Source organism: Salmo trutta, chromosome 15 (assembly GCF_901001165.1).
Source record: "Salmo trutta chromosome 15, fSalTru1.1, whole genome shotgun sequence".
Lineage (NCBI taxonomy): Eukaryota > Metazoa > Chordata > Actinopteri > Salmoniformes > Salmonidae > Salmo > Salmo trutta.
In genome coordinates this window covers 38,423,221-38,444,804 of record NC_042971.1, presented here as the reverse complement: position 1 = coordinate 38,444,804, position 21,584 = coordinate 38,423,221, and the positions used below count along the sequence as shown (strand labels likewise).

Below are 21,584 nucleotides of genomic sequence, written 5' to 3'. Positions count from 1 at the left end.
CAATTAGCCTTTTAAAATTATAAACTTGGATTAGCTAACACAACGTGCCATTGGAACACAGGAGTGATGGTTGCTGATAATGGCCTCTGTACGCCTATGTAGATATTGCATTAAAAACCAGCCATTTCCAGCTACAATAGTCATTTACAACATTAACAATGTCTACAATGTATTTCTGATCAATTTGATGTTATTTTAACAGACAAAAATGTGCTTTTTTTAAAGAAACAAGGACAATTCTAAGTGACCCCAAACTTTTGAACGTATATATATATAAATATATGGAAACTTCAAGGGGTCTTAAAATTCCAAATCAAATAGCAAAATGATTTAAAACAATACTATATAGCTTAGTAGAAAATATTAAAATATTTTACATCTGAAGAGCTGCTTGGAGTACTGTCTCAAGCAGTCCCACCCCAGAGCCTGAGTACGGAAGAATTAATTATCTGAAGGAGTGGGAATCTTTTTGTTGATTATCATTTTGGGGTAGTTTTTTTTTACAGATTCATGTTTTTTTCCATTCCTGTAATTAATTTACTTTTCTTTTGTGTCTTTATTCACCCCCGTCCAGTTGGCGCGGCATGCACCTCTAACATTTGTTTACGGACCCCCATAATACCATAGAAGAAGAAGGCGCTGCCCATGCGATCAGACGCCATAGAGCATATACAATGTTGAGTCCTCTGACTATCCCTATGGGCCATACCGAAACATGGCAAGGAAATAAGTTTATGCACTATTTTTGTCGGAAAATGACTTGCCTAGTCATTGGTACCAACTACTCTAGCTAAAGTATATATTTTAGAAGTACGAACCAGCTCCATGACGCTTATCGATCGAGGGTCAATTGGGACTGCACAGAAACTGTTTGTTTTTTCACGGTCGGTACAGGCTGTGCAAGGCGCGATCACTGTCAACGCGAAAGGAATGAAAGTTTGTGTACGGATATCGAACATTTGACGTAGCTAGCCGTACATTCCACATTGATCGGGCGGCTCGCCATTTGCTACTTCATTTGTGGAACATTTGAAGTATTTGCCGGATGGGAATTACGAGTAGTTAAAATCCATGTTTAAGTACAATAAATCTTATTTTTGATTTGTGCGTGGGTAGCTAGCTAATAGCGTTCATGTTGTGGCAGACTGAAAAGTGACAGCTCTGCTGCGGACCACCTTTGTATTACGCTGTTATTATCTAGCCTGCTAACTTAGCAAGCTAGCTATCTACTTTAATCTCACAAACATTAACATTATAATTGCATTTTATTTGAGTTAGAAGCATTCAAATGATCTGTCGACGACCTTCAAATAGCATTTACGCAGTGACGTTATTGCCAAAATGAACGCAGTAAGAGAGTGCAGCACACGATTGGGTCTCTGTAACGCAATTGAACTTAGTATGCTAGCTAGATAACTGCTTTTTACCTTGCCATTTTTGCAACCATTTGTTTATGTTAGCTAGTTAAGTTAGCAAGTCAAGTCTCATCAGGGATTGATGTTCTGAGCGGGACTTGACAGCTCAGGACACAGTTAAGTTAAACATTGGGCCACCTGGATTTTCTACTGGTTGCTGCTTTTATTTTGTAGCTAAATTATTAGCTAACTAACGTTAGCTACGACTTTTGCCAGCATGTCTGAAAACGCCACCACACGAAGCTTGGATGACATAGACCTCGCAGCTTTGAGGGTAAGTGGCTACTGTACATCTCGTTAGCTAGGCTAGTTCAAAGCTGCAGACAGTTGTCACAATGCTCGTGACAAAAGTTCACTGATAATACATTTTTTGGAAACTTGAAACAACTAGAGCAGTACGTTTGAGGTGCTTGCTTGAGCTAACTAACGTTAGCTACCTAATGTTATATTTAGGTAAATGGCTATTTGAGTCTATTGGATGTCACTACTGACTACACTATCTTGCTTTTTCCCCATATCACCTTGGTCAATCTGAGTCCATTTTTATAAGTGCATGGGTGAGCAGGATGAAGGCCTGATTCGTTTGATCGATGGCTTTTAAAACAGGCCTGTATATACGTTGCATTTATCCTTTTAAAACTAGCCCACATTGATCTACTTCTATCTATCAAACAGTTGCACTGTATCTTGTGTACTTTTTACCCGTGTCTTATCATACAACTTCACAGACCACAACACACTGGTGTTGACAAACGTATTTACCACAGTGTGTTGTGCTACAAGACTTCCTCTTAGGCTTTTATTTTTTGTATCATTAGAAGTAATAAAAACGTAATCTCAAGAACATTTCTTCCAAGAGCTATCAAAGCATGATTGAAATAGATTTGGGGGAATTCAAAAGGTGAGTTTTTGACTGCACTCTCTCTCTGACATGCACACAATGGTCCACAAGTGTATTGTGAAACTCCCGCTTTGCATATTCCAAAACCATCAAAGTTAGAAATAATGAACAAACCCACACCTGGGAGCTCACTCTCCAGGACCATAGACATTCAAGTTATCTATTTGTAATGTGGACCGTCATGGAGGTTGACTGTTCTGATACCATGATCCAGTGTCAGTATATCATCAAAACGAAGACTAGTGGCATGTAACAACAGAGTAGAGGCACTTTAGTTTGAGGAAGGGAGATTTAATATCTACTGGTATATCTCACCTACACACTTTTGCGATTTCAGTACAGCGAGTTACAGGCCAGACCTCTCCAGGCAATGCTATTTCATTTTCCATTCTGAGAGAAGAGGGATGAGAGAGAGAGAGCTCTGAGAGGGATGATTCACTAGAGCTCATTGTTTGATGGCTGTCCTATATAACACCCACTCTGCCTGCTACACACACACTCACATAGCCTACAAGTACAATCTAGGCTAGTACTAGTGCATGACTGTTTTCTGTGGAAGACTCAAATGTTAGCTAGTTGAACAGGCTTTGTGTAATGGATTTTTTTGTTAGGATGCCTTGGATTCTTTGAGTCCCCACATCAACAAATGTCAGGTGGTAGGACGTGTCAAGAATCAACGCTTACCTTCCAACTTCCAAATCTGTTCTAGGCTATTTCTTGAGCGACCGACCCCTTTGCAGACAGTTGTTTTTTTCGATTATGACATTTTTTTTAATGGTTTCTGTGAGTTTAGTTTTTGATAGTAGACAGTGAATCTAAAGGCCTAATTATTTGTGAATTTGAAAGGCCTATTTGTCGAGGGAGAGAGGAAAAGCTGTTTTTCTTTAGGTAAGTACAGACATTAGGGGGGGTCGTCTGACAGACACAAAGATCCAACAGCATTATTAATGAGTGGAGTTTGCACTTCTGCACTCAAGTTAAGTTGACTGAAGTGACGTTAACAGGTCCACAGTGTGTATTCCTCTAATGCACTTTCTGATCAATGTTGACAGTTTTGTTGCTGGTACAGCGCTCCACACTCCCTAGCTTCCGCCCAACCCCCCACCTTCATCTCTTTCTTCCTTCCCTCTCTCTGCGTTGGACGTGGGCGATGCTGCCATCTCTCTCTTCCCTCTGGATAATTGCATTAGCCTCCTCTATGCCATCGTTCCCTCTTCCCCCTGTCATCTCATTTTTTCTCTCTGTTTTGTACACTTGTACTCCAGCGCTTTTACTCCAACCCTTTTGTCAGTCTGATCCTGCTTCTCCTGCTCTCAGTGCTCCTCTTACACACAGCATAGATGCACTAATTGGACGATTTGTCATTCCCATTATGTTTATTTCATTTCTCTCTCAACCTCCTTAGCCCTAATGCTCACATCAATCTTTGCCTCATTCTCTTGTACACCTCTCTCCTCTCCTTATATACGTTCTCTCTGTTAAAGACAAACACTTGAAAAAGTCAGAAGACAGACCCATTATTGGAACCAGATGAAAGCAGGATGGTCACGCTGTACGCTTCCAACCCGAAGCAGCCCCAACGCCCACAGATCCTACACAGGCCATAATGAATCACACTGTGAAAGTGGAACTGGGTGCCTTTTTGCCCTATCCAGGGAAAAAAGCCATGGCTAATTTTAGCATTTAGCTAGAAGTAGCCATTATGAACATCACCTATGGTTTTATCTTATGGTGGGGAAAAATAGTAATGTTCTTGCAAATGTTTCTATAACCTCAGTGGTGGATGGATGTGTAGAGCTATGTGTCTCAAAACATCTCAATAGTGCTCAGGCCTCCTTGCTTGTGTGGTCTAGGCCTATATAGGTCTATTTAAATGTACCATGTCTGTCTCTGCATCTTGTCTCCCAGTAGGTCTGGCCTGGTGTTCTGGTCTCAGTCTGCCAGAGAGCAACCAATCTTAATGAATCTATCACTCTTTCTTCCAGGACCCAGCAGGGATCTTTGAGCTGGTGGAAGTGGTGGGAAATGGGACCTATGGACAGGTGTACAAGGTAAGATGAGTTTGGGCCAGCGACCCAGTTTAGAAGCTGAGAGACACTGAGGGGATGAGTCAGATGAACCACTGAGCTGGTTGAAGCTCAGATTGAGGCTGTCTGAGTTACTCCCCTGAGTGTCTCAAACTCCAGCTGTGGTAGTAAATCTGAGATTAGGCCAGAATAGTGCACCTGTGCTGGACCACGCTAAGGCTGTCAGTTTGAGGACCCCAGGAGACGGGTAGTGGTAATGAGATAATATGGAGAAAACTAAAAAGTAGAGGGGAGAGAAGAAGAGTAAATGACGTGGTGAAACATACAGCATAATCACTCTCAAAACGGATTAAACCAGGGCAGGAGTTTCTTGATCTATTAGAGATTTTTGGCTCAAATTTAGGATATATTTTTTTAGAGCTGACATCTGTTGTACTCCCTTAATTTTCTCATTTTCGATTGACCAGTTAAGATGATCAAGTCTGCTCTGCCTTTAATCAGGGGCGTCACGTGAAGACAGGCCAGTTGGCTGCAATCAAGGTGATGGACGTGACTGAGGAGGAAGAGGAAGAGATCAAGGCTGAGATCAACATGCTGAAGAAGTACAGCCATCACCGCAATATCGCCACCTACTACGGAGCCTTTGTCAAGAAGAGCCCACCTGGACATGATGACCAGCTCTGGGTCAGTCTGATGGATTCTGTCCCTGTCTGGTGGTATAATCTGAGAGAGAGCTTCATCATTTATAGGGCTTTCTCTGATATCCATGAACCCCATAATGCACAGAAACTAGATTAGGGTTATTGCATGCAGCATATATTATTTATTACAGACACACTGAACATTGTATTTATGTGTGCTAAGTTCCTTCCTGTCTGTGTACAGCTAGTGATGGAGTTCTGTGGGGCTGGCTCAGTGACAGACCTGGTAAAGAACACCAAGGGCAACTCTCTGAAGGAGGACTGGATCGCTTACATCTGCAGAGAGATCCTCAGGGTGAGGAACCACAGTGCACCCGCTATAGAACTGTTACAAAACAGTCTTTAGGCCAAGCACCAGTGTAAATCGCTGCACTGGAAAAGTTCCATTACAGATGCCCTCCAGAGGGCCTCCACCCTCTGACTGAACTCTGACCCCTCTCTAATACCCAGGGCCTCTCGCACCTCCACCAACACAAGGTCATCCACAGAGACATCAAGGGCCAGAACGTGCTGCTGACAGAGAACGCAGAGGTCAAACTCGGTGAGATGATTGATTCTAAACTGTTAATGTGTTTGCGCTGCTGCTGCTTGTTGTTTACATATGTTTCTGTACAGTGTGTGGGCTTGTTGTAATCAAACATTTGTATGTTTTCCGTTCCAGTGTTCCGGCCAGAAAATACATTTACAAAAATGGTTCAAACCAAGAGAAAGTGACTGTTCATAGTACATTTTCATTCTTTTTTGAGCCTGTGAAATCAACATCGTTTTTACAAAATGGATCATTAATTTACTCGACCCATTAGCACAGATAGAGAAGCTTGCTATGGAACGCGTAAGCTAGTTGTTTACACGTTTAATTGGTCAGAAAAATGCAAGATGCGATTGAAATTTCACTGGTGGGGAGAGCTGGAGCGGGGTGGACATGAAGGGGGCTTGGCTTGATGCGCTGAACATCATGACGTCATTTGAACTGGACTGTGTTTAAGCTATTACTAGCATTATAACTACATCACGATTATATACTAGACAGGAATATTTTTGTAACAAAAAAAGAACATTATTAATCGGTTCTCAAGATTTTAAAATAACGGTTCTGTTCCAGAACACTAGAGATCACTTTCGTTCCCAGTTCTGTTACCGTTCCTCAAACCGGGTCTAAACCCTGGTTGTGGTGAATATGTAATCCTGCTCTTTGTTTCCATATGTAATCTTCCAGTCTGTGTTTTTATAGAAGCTTCCCTAAGTCTGAATAAAGTGGTCATTTGTCTCACCATCAAGCACACTACATATTTGTATTATGGTTTTATCTACAACTTAATCAAGACTTAACTGTAGCCAGTAATACTGAGTCTCTGTCCTCCACTGTGTGCAGTGGACTTTGGGGTGAGTGCTCAACTGGACAGGACCGTGGGGCGCAGGAACACCTTCATCGGCACACCTTATTGGATGGCCCCTGAGGTCATCGCCTGTGACGAGAACCCCGACTCCACCTATGACTACAGGGTAATGACCCCTTTCCATCCTAACGTGTCTGTCTGTGTGTGAGAGTGGGTAGTAAATCTCACGTGTGTCTCCACAGAGCGATATCTGGTCCCTGGGGATCACAGCCATAGAGACAGCAGAGGGAGCTCCTCGTAAGTACAGCTCAGTGCACCCACCCACACACACACATCTATCTCCACTTTATTACCCTTTTCATCCACACCCACCCACACGCATTTATCTCCACTTTATTACCCTTTTTTATCCACACTCACCCACACACTCAAACAGCTGATATTTATCTCCTAAACTCTCAAAAGCACATTCTACATAACATAAGCCTGCAGTGGAGAGATTTAATCATCTCTCACATTATGAAACTCCAGTCTCATCACTGGCTCATAAATCAAGCCATGTGTTTGAGATGGCTCATTCACCACTGTGCTGCTCATGTAAGATACGAGGTGAGGGGGCTATTGATCTGTGGTGTTAGAGAGCCTTCTCTATATCAAACCGCATAGCACAACACAAGCACATATCACTGCACACTGCTCCCACCGTAGGCAGCTTTGAAGTGGGATGCCTGCCCGGAGAAGGATTCTCTCCCTGGAGCTCCTGCTGTTGCTGTACCCACCCAGTATGCGTGACACAGCCCAGACAGTCGAGGGCTGTTGTCGTCAGATGCCTGTTGTCAATGAATTATGCAATATGGACTTTCTCACATTCTCACTAACACAGAGTTTCTACTGGTGACTGGGAGGCTACTGGCTAATTGTTAGCTAGCATTGCTGTTGTTTTTCAAAACCTGATAAAACCACCCTCTGGTCTGACATGATCAGACTGATTTAACTCATGTGAACAAACCGACATCCATTCTGTTGTGATGACTAAATGTGCAAAACGGTGAAGTATGCACGTTGGTACATGTATCACCATTAAAAAGTTCCCACAGATGCACATAAACTGTTTTTATACATCACAAACATTGTCAAGAATGACATACTTAAACTGGTCGTGTAATCATCATGTATCAAATTTTATTGGTCACATACACATGGTTGGCAGATGTTAATGTGAGTGTAGCGAAATGCTTGTGCTTCTAGTTCCGACCATGCAGTAATATCTAACAAGTAATCTAACAATTTCACAACTACCTTATACACACAAGTGTAAAGGAATGAATAAGATTATGTACATATAAATATATGGATGAGCGATGGCCGAACGGCATAGGCAAGATGCAGTAGATGGTATAGAGTACAGTATATGAGATGAGTAATGTAGGGTATGTAAACATTATATAAAGTGGCATTGTTTAAAGTGACTAGTGATACATTTATTACATCCAATTTTTAATTATTAAGTGGCTAGAGATTTCAGTCAATATGTTGGCAGCGGCCACTCAATGTTCGTGATGGCTGTTTAACAGTCTGATGACCTTGAGATAGAAGCTGTTTTTCAGTCTCTCGGTCCCAGCTTTGATGCACCTGCACTGACCTCGCCTTCTGGATGATAGCGGGGTGAACAGGCAGTGGCTCGGGTGGTTGTTGTCCTTGATGATCTTTTTGTCCTTCCTGTGACATCGGGTGTTGTAGGTGTCCTGGAGGGCAGGTAGTTTGCCCCCGGTGATGCGTTGTGCAAAACTCACTACCCTCTGGAGAGCCTTACGGTTGTGGTGGTGATACAGCCCGACAGGATGCTCTCGATTGTGCATCTGTAGAAGTTTGTGAGTGTTTTTGGTGACAAGCCAAATTTCTTCAGCCTCCTGAGGTTGAAGAGGCGCTGTTGCACCTTCTTCACCACGCTGTCTGTGTGGGTGGACCATTTCAGATTGTCCGTGATGTGTACGCCGAGGAACTTAACTTTCCACCTTCTCCATTACTGTCCCGTTCGATGTGGATAAGGGGCTGCTCCCTCTGCTGTTTCCTGAAGTCCACATGTAGTCACTGAAAGTACTGAAATGAAACGCACTGCATGCCTTGGGCAGTATCAGAACTAATGATAGTGTATTCGTCCTAACAAAGGGCATTTTGTTGTTGTGCTGATAACCTAACCAGACAGGTTAAGCTAGCTATGCTTGGAAGACAATACATACGTGTTGCTCAAACAAGACAATGGCGCAATAGGTGTGAGGCAACAAAGAAAGGATAAGGATCGGGTTTATCAAGAGCACATTATATTGATTGGGACTACAGTTGTATGCATAAGGATTGTGATCATTACATGTTTATACTGTATAGTAGTGTACAAGCAGTATTTAAATGCTCTTTTGATTTAAATGCTTTGTACCAATCCATCATTATCTCCCTCTCTCCCCCCCAGCTCTGTGTGATATGCACCCTATGAGAGCTCTGTTCCTCATCCCGAGGAACCCCCCTCCCAAACTCAAGTCCAAGAAGTGGTGAGTGTGCGGTTTGGTTTCTGCTGTTGTTTTTCCTAAAACTTCAGTTTTATTTTAGGACATAGCTATTTTCTCTTGGCTCCCCACCCTCTATTGCCCTCCCTTTGTAATGATAAGATTCCTTCCTTACCATAGCCCTGCTGTGCTTTACTGAGCTATTTACATCCTACACCAGCTGGCCATGGTACAGTGGCATGACAGAAATGTTATCACTAGGGCTGTGGTGGTTACGAAATTTCATCAGCTGGTGATTGTCAAGCAAATAACTGTCGGTCTCAAGGTAATTGACAGTTAATTAACATAAACACATTTAGCATCTCCTAGTTTCCACACATAATAAATCCATGTGATATAGCCTACACCTTCACAATAAATCCACTATTTATTTTAGACAGGTCTAAAGAAGCATGATATGAAGAAAACATAGTCTATTTCAGAAGAACAGAATAGCAGACTCTGAGTTGTCCATGTTAGGTCCTGATGTGGCTATGACAAATAGCTGTGGGCTACACTAGCTCATTTAGCAGACCATATTTGCTTATAATTCTGTGGCATTATTTTATAGTATGACGATTACAATTGAAAAAAGTTGAATAAAATATAAATATTTTCTCCAAATGATTTGAGGGCGTGTGCACATGCAACTATTCTGTGTTGAGCCGTTATCAAAGAAATAAACTCAGCAAAAAAAGAGTGCTTGTTCAATGAACCATAAACAATTAAGGAGCATGCACCTGTGGAACGGTCGTTAAGACACTAACAGCTTACAGATGGTAGGCAATTAAGGTCACAGTTATGAAAACTTAGGACACTAAAGAGGCCTTTCTACTGACTCTGAAAAACACCAATAGAAAGATGCTCAGGATCCCTGCTCGTCTGCATGAACGTGCCTTAGGCATGTTGCAAGGATGCATGAGGACTACAGATGTGGCCAGGGCAATAAATTGCAATGTCCATACTGTGAGACGCCTAAGACAGCACTACAGGGAGACAGGACAGGCAGCTGATTGTCCTCGCAGTGGCAGACCACATGTAACAACACCTGCACAGGATTGGTACATCTGAACATCACACCTGCGGGACAGGTACAGGATGGCAACAACAACTACCCGAGTTACACCAGGAACGCACAATCCCTCCATCAGTGCTCAGACTGTCTGCTATAGGCTGAGAGAGGCTGGACTGAGGGCTTGTAGGCCTGTTGTAAGGCAGGTCCTCACCAGACATCACCGGCAACAACGTCGCCTATGGGCACAAACCCACCGTTGCTGGACCAGACAGGACTGGCAAAAAGTGCTCTTCACTGACGAGTCACAGTTTTGTCTCACCAGGGGTGATGGTCGGATTCGTGTTTATCGTCGAAGGAATGAGCGTTACACCGAGGCCTGTACTCTGGAGCGTGATCGGTTTGGAGATGGAGGGTCCGTCATGGTCTGGGGTAGTGTGTCACAGCATCATTGCCTGCAATGACAAGCTCAGTCCAATCTCAACGCTGTGAAGACATCCTCCTCACTCATGTGGTGCCCTTCCTGCAGGCTCATCCTGACATGACCCTCCAGCATGACAATGTCACCAGCCGTACTGCTTGTTCTGTGCGTGATTTCCTGCAAGACAGGAATGTCAGTGTTCTGCCATGGCCAGCGAAGAGCCCGGATCTCAATCCCATTGACCACGTCTGGAACCTATTGGATCGGAGGGTGAGGGCTAGGGCCATTCCCCACAGAAATGTCCGGGAACTTGCAGGTGCCTTGGTGGAAGAGTGGGGTAACATCTCACAGCAAGAACTGGCAAATCTGGAGCAGTCCATGAGGAGGAGATGCACTGCAGTACTTAATGCAGCTGGTGGCCACACCAGATACTGACAGTTACTTTTGATTTTAACCCCCCCCCCCTTTGTTCAGGGACACATTATTCCTTTTTTGTTAGTCACATGTCTGTGGAACTTGTTCAGTTTATGTCTCTGTTGTTGAATCTTGTTATGTTCATACAAATATTTACAGATGTTAAGTTTGCTGAAAATAAACGGTTGACAGTCAGAGGACGTTTCTTTTTTTGCTGAGTTTAGGTACTCGTGCTTAATTTAGAGTTATTATTGTAACTTTAGTTGTTTCGATACTATTGGCCAACATACAATCGCTGGATAAAGTGAACAAACTAAAAGCACCTATATCCTACCAACTGGACATTAAAAGCTGTAATCTTATGTTTCACCGAGTCGTGGCTGAACGACGACATGAATAACATACAGCTGGCGGGTTATACACTATCGGCAGGATAGAACATCAGCCTCTGGTAAGACAAGGGGTGGCGGTCTATGTATATTTGTAAACAACAGCTGGTGTACGATATCTAAGGAAGTCTCAAGGTTTTACTCTACCTCAGGCGAGCATCTCATGATAAGCTGTAGACCACACTATCTACCTAGAGAGTTTATCTATATTCTTCGTAGCTGTCTGTTTACCACCACAGACTGATGCTGGAACTAATACCGCACTCAACGAGCTGTATACGGCCACAAGCAAACAGGAAAACGCTCTTCCAGAGGCAGCGCTCCTAGTGGCCGGGGACTTTAATGCAGGGAAACTTAAATCCGTTTTACCTAATTTCGACCAGCATGTTAAATGTGCAACCAGAGGGGAAAAAACTCCCGACCACCTTAACTCCACACACAGAGACACATACAAAGCTCTCCCTCGCCCTCCATTTGGCAAATCTGACCATATTTCTATCCTCTTGATTCCTGCTTACAAGCGAAAATTAAGCAGGAAGCACCAGTGACTCGGTCAATAAAAAAGCGGTCAGATGACGCAGATGCTAAACTACAGGACTGTTTTGCTAGCACAGACTGGAATATGTTAAGGGTTTCTTCCCATGGCATTGAGGAGTACACCACATCAGTCACTGGCTTCATCAATAAGTGCATCGGTGACATCGTCCCCACAGTGACAATACGTTCATACCCAACCAGAAGCCATGGATTACAGGCAACATCCGCACTGAGCTAAAGGGTAGAGCTGCCACTTTCAAGGTGTGGGACTTTAACTCGGAAGCTTATAAGAAATTCCGTTATGCCCTCCGATGAACCATCACAGGCAAAGCATCAATACAGGACTAAGATCGAATCGTACTACACCGGCTCCGACGCTCATCGGATGTGGCAGGGCTTGCAAACCATTACAGACTACAAAGGGAAGCACAACCGAGAGCTACCCAGTGACACGAGCCTATCAGACGAGCTAAATTACTTCCAGGCTCGCTTAGAGGCAAGTAACACTGAAACATGCATGAGTCCATCAGCTGTTCCGCACGACTGTGTGATCACGCATTCCACAGCCGATGTAAGACCTTTTAAACAGGTCAACGTTCACAAGGCCGCAGGGCCAGACGGATTACCAGGATGTGTACTCCGAGCATGCGCTGACCAACCTCTCCCTGTCTGAGTCTGTAATACCAACATGTTTCAAGCAGACCACCATAGTCCCTGTGCCCAAGAACACTAAGGTAACCTGTTTAAATGACTGCTGACCCGTAGCACTCACGTCTGTAACCATGAAGTGCTTTAAAAGGCTGGTCATGGCTCACAACACCATTATCCCAGAAATCCTAGATCAACTCCAATTTGCATACCGCCTTGTGAAGAGGGCACGACAACACCTTTTCCCCCTCAGGAGACTGAAAAGATTTGGCATGGATCCCCAGATCCTCAAGAAGTTCTACAGCTGCACCATTGAGAGCGTCCTGACTGTTTGCATCACTGCCTGTTATGGCAACTGCTCGGCATCTGTCCGTAAGGCGCTACAGAGGGTGGTGCGTTTGGCCCAGTACAACACTGGGGCCAAGCCTCCTGACATCCAGGACCTCTATACAAGGCGGTGTCAGAGGAAGTCCCAAAAAATTGTCAAATACACCAGTCACCCAAGTCATAGACTGTTCTCTCTGCTAGCGCATTACAAGCGGTACCGGAGAGCCAAGTATGGGACCTTAACAGCTTCTACCCCACAGCCATAAGACTGCTGAACAATTAATGAAATGGACACTTGGACTATTTACTTTGGACTACACTATTTGGACTACACTACACTTGGACTATTTACAGCAAGTTTGGTAGGCTACTAATGACCAGCAGCAGCATCAGAACTTGGAGAAGCCTAATTACCGCGACTAAACGGTCATGTAGAATTTGACTGCCTTCCTGACTTGTGACCGCCGGTGCGGCGGTAATACGGTCACCACAACAGCCCTAACTTAAACTAATGTAGCCTGTTTTTTACTTGAACAATTTTTTTCCCTGACAAACCAGGCATGTAGGAAGAAATTCTTAGACCTCAAACAAGTGAGTCATCTGCAAATCACATATTTAAACTACTCATACAAATTATTCAATGACTAAGACAAGAATGTATTGAATGAAGTTGTTGCTCAATGTTTCATTTGGTTGACCTATAGTACATACCTTAGTGATAGCTATTGGCCTCCAGACAAGTCATGTGGACAACTTTACTGCAATTGATACACCCAAGTACATCCTAATAAAAATAGCAGTGAAAAATCTACCGAAAGAGGCACTGTTGTACATTTAATGTATGGATACTCGGACTGTCTTTCTGTCTCTCTTTCACTCCCACGCACACAGACCTTCCCTGTTCTTCTCCTTTCTTTCTGAACACTCATCTTGGAATAGTTTTCATTCCCAAATACATGTGACCTACAGGAGATACCAGGCCTCCTAAAATTCCCACTCATACCAGCTCTCCCATCTTTCTCCACCAAACACCTGTTACTCAACACTCCCCTCTTCCTCACCTGACCCACCCACCCCACCTCCTCCAGGTCTAAGAAGTTTATAGACTTTATAGAGGGCTGCCTGGTGAAGACGTACACCAGCCGGCCAACCACAGAGCAGCTCCTGAAGCACTCGTTCATCCGGGACCAGCCCACGGAGCGCCAGGTCCGCATCCAGCTCAAAGACCACATCGACCGCACACGCAAGAAGAGGGGCGAGAAGGGTGAGCGAGCGAGGGAAGGGCCGGCCTGAGCCTGAGCCTGACTGACGCCTCTGTGGGTTTGGGTTGGGCATGAGATATTTGGTTTTGCACATGTCTATGTGCATAATGGTTGGAGGGTTGAGGTTGACTGAGAGGATTGGGTGGATTATTGTCATTATAAGTACATACAGATAACGGCCAAAATAAAGGAAGCACCAAAATAGTGTCTTTAATAAGTCATTGGGCCACAACAGCTTCAATGCGCCTTGGCATAGATTCTACAAGTGTCTGCAATTCTATTGGAGGGATGTGATGCCATTCTTCCACAAGTAATTCCATAATTTGGTGTTTTGTTGGAAAACGCTGTCTCAGGCAGCCCCCAAAATCTCCTGTAAGTGTTAATGTGGGTTGAGATCTGGTGACTGAGACACACCACACACCCTTTAAACCCCCTGTGGTCCTTTAAGGCCCTTCTTTCAAAGTCACTGACATCTCTTCTAGCCATGGTAGCCAAAATAATGGGCAACTGGGCATTTTTTATACATCACTAATCATGATGGGATTTTAATTCCTTAATTAACTCAAGAACCACACCTGTGTGGACGCACCTGCTTTCAATATACTTTGTATCCCTCATTTACTCATGCGTTTCCTTTTTGGCAGTTACCTAGTATGTTGTCACTACTATGTGATATACTTTCTCATATCTGTTCATTCTTTCTCTCACTCCCTTTGTTTCAGAGGAGACGGAGTATGAATACAGTGGCAGTGATGAGGAGGATGAGAACCGTGGGGAAGACAGGGAGTCCAGGTAACATAACACTACCCATACTATACTACCCTACTATAGTGTCCTGAGATTAATGACACAATATCCTGATTCTCTACTATGATTTCTCATCACCTCATCCTGCTATATTCCTCCATATCTAAATCCTCCGTTCTAACCCTTCCACCTCTCTCTCCTCCAGTACCTCCATCCTGAATGTCCCGGGTGAGTCGACGTTGAGGCGGGACTTCTTGCGTCTTCAGCAGGAGAACAAGGAGCGCTCGGAGGCTCTGAAGAGACAGCAGGCCCAGCTGGCTGCCCAGCGTAGAGACCCAGAGGAACACAAGAGACAGCTGCTGCACGACCGACAGAAACGCATCGAGGAGCAGAAAGAACAGCGCCGCCGCCTGGAAGAGGTAATACACACACACACACACACACACACACACACACACACACACACACACACACACACACACACACACACACACACACACAAACAGACAACCTTATCAACTGCGGCTTGTGTTCTTTAGCTTGCTTAAGCAAACCACGGTTTTACCCTTTGAGGTAAAACCTGTGACCAACATGGTTCAGCTGACTTCATCCCACCTTACAAAGAATGAATCATCACAAGCCTTTTATCTAGCTATTTATGTCACTCCAAGTCTTAAGGCTTTCACAGTAGACAGGTTTACTGGGATTGTACTAAGCTGTTATGTACATTGCCATAACACACTGTACACTGTTTTTGGGAGATACCGTAATACAGCAGGATATGAAGCTTGCTAATTTAGCAAGTTGGTAACACCAACGGTTTGACGATATCTATAATAATGTTTTTATTAATGATGATAATTATGAATAATTGCACATAATTTCTGTGCCAATTAAAATACTTCCACTGGATTTAAATCTCAATTAATGTTGGATTACCTGCATACAGTGTGCAGTAGATGGGAATTGATTATCACAAGGTCAGGAAGCAACTTACCGTCAGGGAGAGAAGTAAAAATGATAGCTCAATATTCTCTCGAGATTGTTAATCATTAATTCTCAACAACAAAAGAGAAGACGAGCATTTAAATGTAAAACGTGTCATTAGCAAGTGCCGTCTTAATTCTAAGAGGCATCCTCTCTTAAGGGAGTTGTTTTAATAGGGAGGCTGTAGTGTCTTTTCAGAAGGCTTAAAACTATTCAGGGGGATAGCAATTAAAAGAACAACTGGCCGAGTGTTTGAATCAGGGAGCTGTGTGGTCTCAGCAGGGCTGCAGTGGCTGTTAGTAACGGGGGCTGGCAGTGACTCACAACTAACATCTCGCTCGCTCGCTCTTTCTCTCTTTCACGCTCGCTCACTCTTTTCTTTTGCTCTCTCGCTGTCTCGCTCTCTTTACTTTTGCTCTCTCTCCATTTCCTCTCTCTTTCTTTCCATTTCCTCTCGCGGTGGAGGGGGGAAAAAAACTAAAGGTTTATGCAAGGCATCCATTATAACCACAACTAATGTGCAAAAGTGGCCTCCACACTAATTTCTCTCTCCTGTCATCCCTCTCAGCAACAGAGAAAAGAGCGAGAGATGGTGAGACAGCAAGAAAAGGGCCCCCATCGGAGACTTGACGATATAAGGAGGGAGGAGGATAGGAGGCTGGCTGAGAGGGAGCAGGTAACCAACCACGAGAAGCACAGGAGCACAATCGGCCAATTGGGGAGAGGTGTGGGTGTAGCCTACTCTGCAGCCTACTGCCATTCTAGCTGTGGAATGTCCGTGCGCTGGTTGCCATGGCAGCCGGGATCTAAATTAGTGTGTTTTCTGTGCAAGAGCTCAGTTTCTGCTGCTCCGTTTCCGCTCTACCTCTACCACACAGTGACTGGCATTATATCACAGTCAACCTACGTTTTATAATCTACTCTCCTAGTCTTCTTTTCTCCAACATTTTAACTCTCCTACCATGGCCCGTTTCTTCACGATAACTACCCTGCATCTAGGACTGATAGAAGACGTGATGCCTATATGGAACTGTATTGTAGTCTTAACAGTAGATATTCAATAGAAAAAAGCTAATACCATTTAGCTTTTAGTGTGAATGTGGAACTTTAAAGCCATGACAAATCACTAGGGCTGTATACTAACTAGTGTATGACAGTCATAACCCACCCCCCCCCACCCCCCACATCGTGGTCTATTTATATCTATCCTCTTCTCCATTGTCTTTCCTTTCCCTCTTCACCCCTCCTCCACCTCTCTTCAGGAGTTCATAAGAAATAAGTTAGAGGAAGAACAGCGGCAGTTAGAAATCCTTCAGCAGCAGCTGCTTCAGGAGCAGGCACTGCTCATGGTAACTCTCTTCCTTCCTTTATCCTGCAGTCACCTCCTCTCCTCAGCCCTAGTCTACCCCTACCTCTGCCTGCAGGGCATACTGCTCACCCTCTTCCTCCTTCTTGCACTTCACACCTCTCACCACTAGAGGCATCAAACACTCCATGTTCTGTATGTTGCTTTTAACTTGAAAACATTTCTTGAGAGAACTGGAGAATCAGCCCTTGTCTATGTATACCCTGCATGATGTCCCCATCTTTGTATGTGGGATTGTCTCTGTTTTGGGGGCATGTCAAAGCGTTGTGTATTGTGTACTAGCCATGCTCAGTTGTTAGTAAGTCTGCTTTGACCATATCATGGTGTGTGTGCAGGAGTACAAACGTAAGCAGATGGAGGAGCAGAGGCAGTCTGAGCGTCTGCAGAGGCAGCTGCAGCAGGAGCATGCCTACCTGGTGTCCCTGCAGCAGCAGCAACAGGACAAGAAGCCCCAGCCCCTATACCACTACAGCAAGAACCTGGAGCCAAACAACAAGCCCGCCTGGGCCCGAGAGGTACAATAACCACACAGACAGGAACAGTGGAACATGCTCTTACTTCACCTTAGATAACCCTAGGGACCACACCTTTCATTACATAGTGTTTTATAACCTAGAGTAATATAGAGTAATACCAGTGGAATACATTTAGCTATTTCCCTGTAACAAGCTAGCATATACAAGCAGTTATGTAGTATCATCTTAGGTGTCATCTTTTTTCCTGAAAGTTAGTCTCTGTGTGATATGCTCTCTCCCTCCCTCTCCCCATCTCCTGTCCCCGTCTTTGCCTCCCTTTCCTTCTCTCCCTTTGTCTCAGGTGGAGGAGCGCAGTAAGCTTAACAGGCAGGGCTCACCCAAAATCTGCACCACTGTCTCTGACACTGCCATCCAATCACGCTCCGACTCCATCAGCCAATCCGGAGGGGGCCAGGCTACTCAGACCCCGCCTATGCAGCGGCCTGTTGAACCTCAGGGGGGACAGGGCAAGGTGTGTTGGTGTTCATCTGGGAATGTATTAGTCAGTGTGTACTTTATTTGTATGTTTTCCCTTGTTACAACATTGCAGACATTTTGGTCAAATACTGGTTTAGCACAGTGGAGACTGCGATGTCTTTCTTTCTTGAGCTGCATTACCTCCTGTCTAATAATGCTTCTTTGAACTTTATTTATTTCCGATCTTATTTACCTTCCTTCTCTCCCTTCTCCTCCTGGACCCATCCTCTTCCCTTCTTATTGCTTTCATATTGTTTTATTGCCATTTCATAAAATGGCAAAAATCCCTCCATCCTGTCCCACTCTACCCTGCCTGCTCTCACCGCCCTACCCTGCCCACTCCTCCACCTTCACACTCCCCTCCCTCCTTCCTCACCGCTGCCCCCCTGCAGTTCCAGATGGCCCACTTGGTTCCGCTGAAGCCCTACGCTGCCCCTGTCCCCCGCTCCCAGTCCCTGTGTGACCAGCCCACTAAGACCATGTCCGCCTTCCCCACCCAGGACCCATCCCCTACCCCCACCCCCCGCCCCGTCCACTCCAGGGAGCTGGTCCGACAGAACTCCGACCCCACCTCCGAGAGCCCCGCCCCACAGCCTCGCACAAGGGAGGACCGCGGCCCCTGGATCCGCCTGCCAGAGATGGAGCAGCCGCCCAAGGTCAGAGACCACCTGCTGGGTTTTAGTCTTTAGATGTTGACTAAAGACAGCGCTCCAGACTAACATTTTCCCTGGTGGCGCTTGTGCCACTACATTTTTCAGTTGGTGGCACCAGCCCAGGATTTGGTCACACCAATTTTTTTTCACAGCATTACGTAATATATATATATCTTTTGATCATCTTATAAAGTCACTCTCAGTGCGTTATTTAAGTGTAATAGACTACTGAGACAGTATTCAAGAAATACTTTGTTTCGTCATCTTTTCATGTTGTGATTCAAAATATTTTAATGTGCAACCTAATCCAGTGATTGTCATGCATTTTGGGTTGACAATTAAGCTATTGTTTTATTTTACTGTTAAAACAAGGCTACAGAATTATCTGTATTTTAATTTATTTGGGACTAGTTCACTGCCTGAGTAAGTGGAAACTCAAAACACATTAGCTAGATCGTTAACTCGAAATATAATACCCACTGCTAGTAGCCACGTAATAATCGAACGTTAATGTCCCAATAAACATAAGGCCTGTGCAATCGCAGTCGCCTATGCTCATCTCGTGCGCTCCGTATCTCAAAACCATATCAAACAGGCAAAGCATCAATACAGGACTAAGATCGAGTCGTACTACACCAGCTTTGACGTTTGTCGGATGTGGCTGGGCCTGCAACCCATTACAGACTACAAAGGGAAGCACAGCGTAGAGATGCCCAGTGACACGAGCGTACCAGATGAGTTAAACTAATTCTATGCTCGCTTCGAGGCAAATAACACTAAAACATGCATGAGAGCACCAGCTGTACCGGATGACTGTGTGATCACGCTCTCCGCAGCCAATGTAAGACCTTTAAACAGGTCAACATTAACAAGCCCGCAGGGCCAGACGGATTACCAGGACGTGTACTGCGAGCATGCACCGACCTACTAGCAAGTGTCTAAACTGACATTTTCAACCTCTCCTTGTCCAAGTCTAATACCAACATGTTTTAAGCAGACCACCATAGTGCCTGTGCCCAAGAACACTAAGGTAACCTGCCTAAATTACTACTGACCCGTAGCACTCACGTCTGTAGCCATGAAGTGCTTTGAAAGGCTGGTCATGGCTCACATCAACACCATCATCCCAGAAACCCTAGACCCACTCCAATTAACATACCGCCCCAACAGATCCACAGAGGATGCAATCTTTATTGCACTCCACACTGCCCTTTCCCACCAGGGCAAAAGGAACACCTATGTGAGAATGCTATTCATTGACTACAGCTCAGCGTTCAACACCATAGTGCCGTCAAAGCTCATCACTAAGCTAAGGAGGTGGTAAGGGTAGGTAACAACACATCCGCCACGCTGATCCTCAACACAGGGGCCCCTCAGAGGTGCGTGCTCAGCCCCCTCCTGTACTCCCTGTTCACTCATGACTGCACGGCCAGGCACGACTCCAACAACATCATTAAATTTGCTAATGACACAACAGTGGTAAGCCTGATCACCGACAACAACAAGACAGCCTGTAGGGAGGAGGTCAGAGACCTGGTTGTGTGGTGCCAGGACATCAACTTCTCCCTCAACGTGATCAAGACAAAGGAGATGATGGTGGACTACAGGAAAAAGAGGACCAAGCACGACCCCATTCTCATCGACGAGCCTGCAGTGGAGCAGGTTGAGAGCTTCAAGTTCCTTGGTGTCCACATCACCAACAAACTAACATGGTCCAAGCACACCATGACAGTCGTGAAGCAGGCACGACAAAACCTATTCCCCCTCAGGAGACTGAATAGATTTGGCATGGGTCCTCAGATCCTCAAAAGGTTCTGCAGCTGCACCATCGAGAGCATCCTGACTGGTTGCATCACTGCCTGGTATGGCAACTGCTCAGTCTCCGACCGCAAGCCACTACAGAGGGTAGTGCAAACGGCCCAGTACATCACTGGGGCCAAGCTTCCTGCCATCCAGGACCTCTATACCAGGCGGTGTCCGAGGAAGGCCCTAAATATTGTCAGACACCAGTCACCCAAGTCACAGACTGTTATCTCTGCTACCGCACGGCAAGCTGTACCAGAGCGCCAAGTCTAGATCCAAGAGGCTTCTAAACAGCTTCTAACCTCAAGCCATAAGACTCCTGAACATCTAGTCAAATGGCTTCCCAGTCTATTTGCATTGCCCCCCTCCCCTCTCCACACCACTGCCACTCTCTGTTGTGATCTATGCATAGTCACTTTAATTAACTCTACCTACATGTACATACTACCTCAACTAACCGGTGTCCCCGTACATTGACTCTGTACCGGCACCCCCCCGTATATATTATTTTTTACTGCTGCTCATTACATTTACATTTTTACATTTAAGTCATTTAGCAGACGCTCTTATCCAGAGCGACTTACAAATTGGTACATTCACCTTATGATATCCAGTGGAACAACCACTTTACAATAGTGCATCTAAATCCTTTAAGGGGACAAGTAATTACTTGTTACTTTTATCTCTTGTTCTTATCCATATTTTTTTTTACCTGCACTGTTGGTTAGGGGCTCGTAAGTAAGCATTTCACTGTAAGGTCTACACCTACTGTATTCGGCGCATGTGACTAATGAAATTTGATTTGAATTATCTTGGTTGTAAAATAGTTGCTATTGAGCTCAGAGTTGAGAAATATAAATTATACTACAGAAAGCTGAGAACCACCTCTTTGACTGTGACAACCGGATAGCTGTGTTTTCCCCGCAATTGGATTTTGAAATCTTATGCAATCAGAAAGAGTTCTCCCGCGTCATTTGTTTTCCCCCTCGACACAGCAGCAGGCCCCAGTTTACAGGGGCAGGCAGACACTTTAATTACAGGAATCATAAGGATAATGTGCTTTACTGTTTAACCAAATCATGGTTTTAGACGTTTTGAGTGAAGC

The 21,584-nt window shown here is 44.8% G+C and overlaps 1 protein-coding gene across 5 annotated transcripts in view; it reads left to right on the top strand.

Annotated features, from left to right (window-relative positions):
* The first annotated feature begins 623 nt into the window (after nt 1-623).
* Nucleotides 624-21,584, top strand: part of LOC115148964 (misshapen-like kinase 1) — a 31,439-nt gene continuing 10,478 nt past the window's right edge. For 2 of the 5 annotated variants that reach the window (XM_029691321.1, XM_029691320.1), the window contains exons 1-16: nt 624-1,689; nt 4,302-4,367; nt 4,845-5,027; nt 5,229-5,339; nt 5,495-5,585; nt 6,417-6,547; nt 6,624-6,678; nt 8,849-8,927; nt 13,758-13,933; nt 14,654-14,723; nt 14,884-15,097; nt 16,234-16,341; nt 16,928-17,014; nt 17,367-17,546; nt 17,848-18,018; nt 18,416-18,679. In XM_029691321.1, coding sequence (XP_029547181.1) covers nt 1,633-1,689; nt 4,302-4,367; nt 4,845-5,027; nt 5,229-5,339; nt 5,495-5,585; nt 6,417-6,547; nt 6,624-6,678; nt 8,849-8,927; nt 13,758-13,933; nt 14,654-14,723; nt 14,884-15,097; nt 16,234-16,341; nt 16,928-17,014; nt 17,367-17,546; nt 17,848-18,018; nt 18,416-18,679 — 2,043 coding nt within the window. In that variant the 5' untranslated portion in view covers nt 624-1,632. The remainder of the gene's footprint in view (nt 1,690-4,301; nt 4,368-4,844; nt 5,028-5,228; nt 5,340-5,494; nt 5,586-6,416; nt 6,548-6,623; nt 6,679-8,848; nt 8,928-13,757; nt 13,934-14,653; nt 14,724-14,883; nt 15,098-16,233; nt 16,342-16,927; nt 17,015-17,366; nt 17,547-17,847; nt 18,019-18,415; nt 18,680-21,584) is intronic. The other 3 variants (XM_029691324.1, XM_029691322.1, XM_029691323.1) reach the window with 2 other exon arrangements.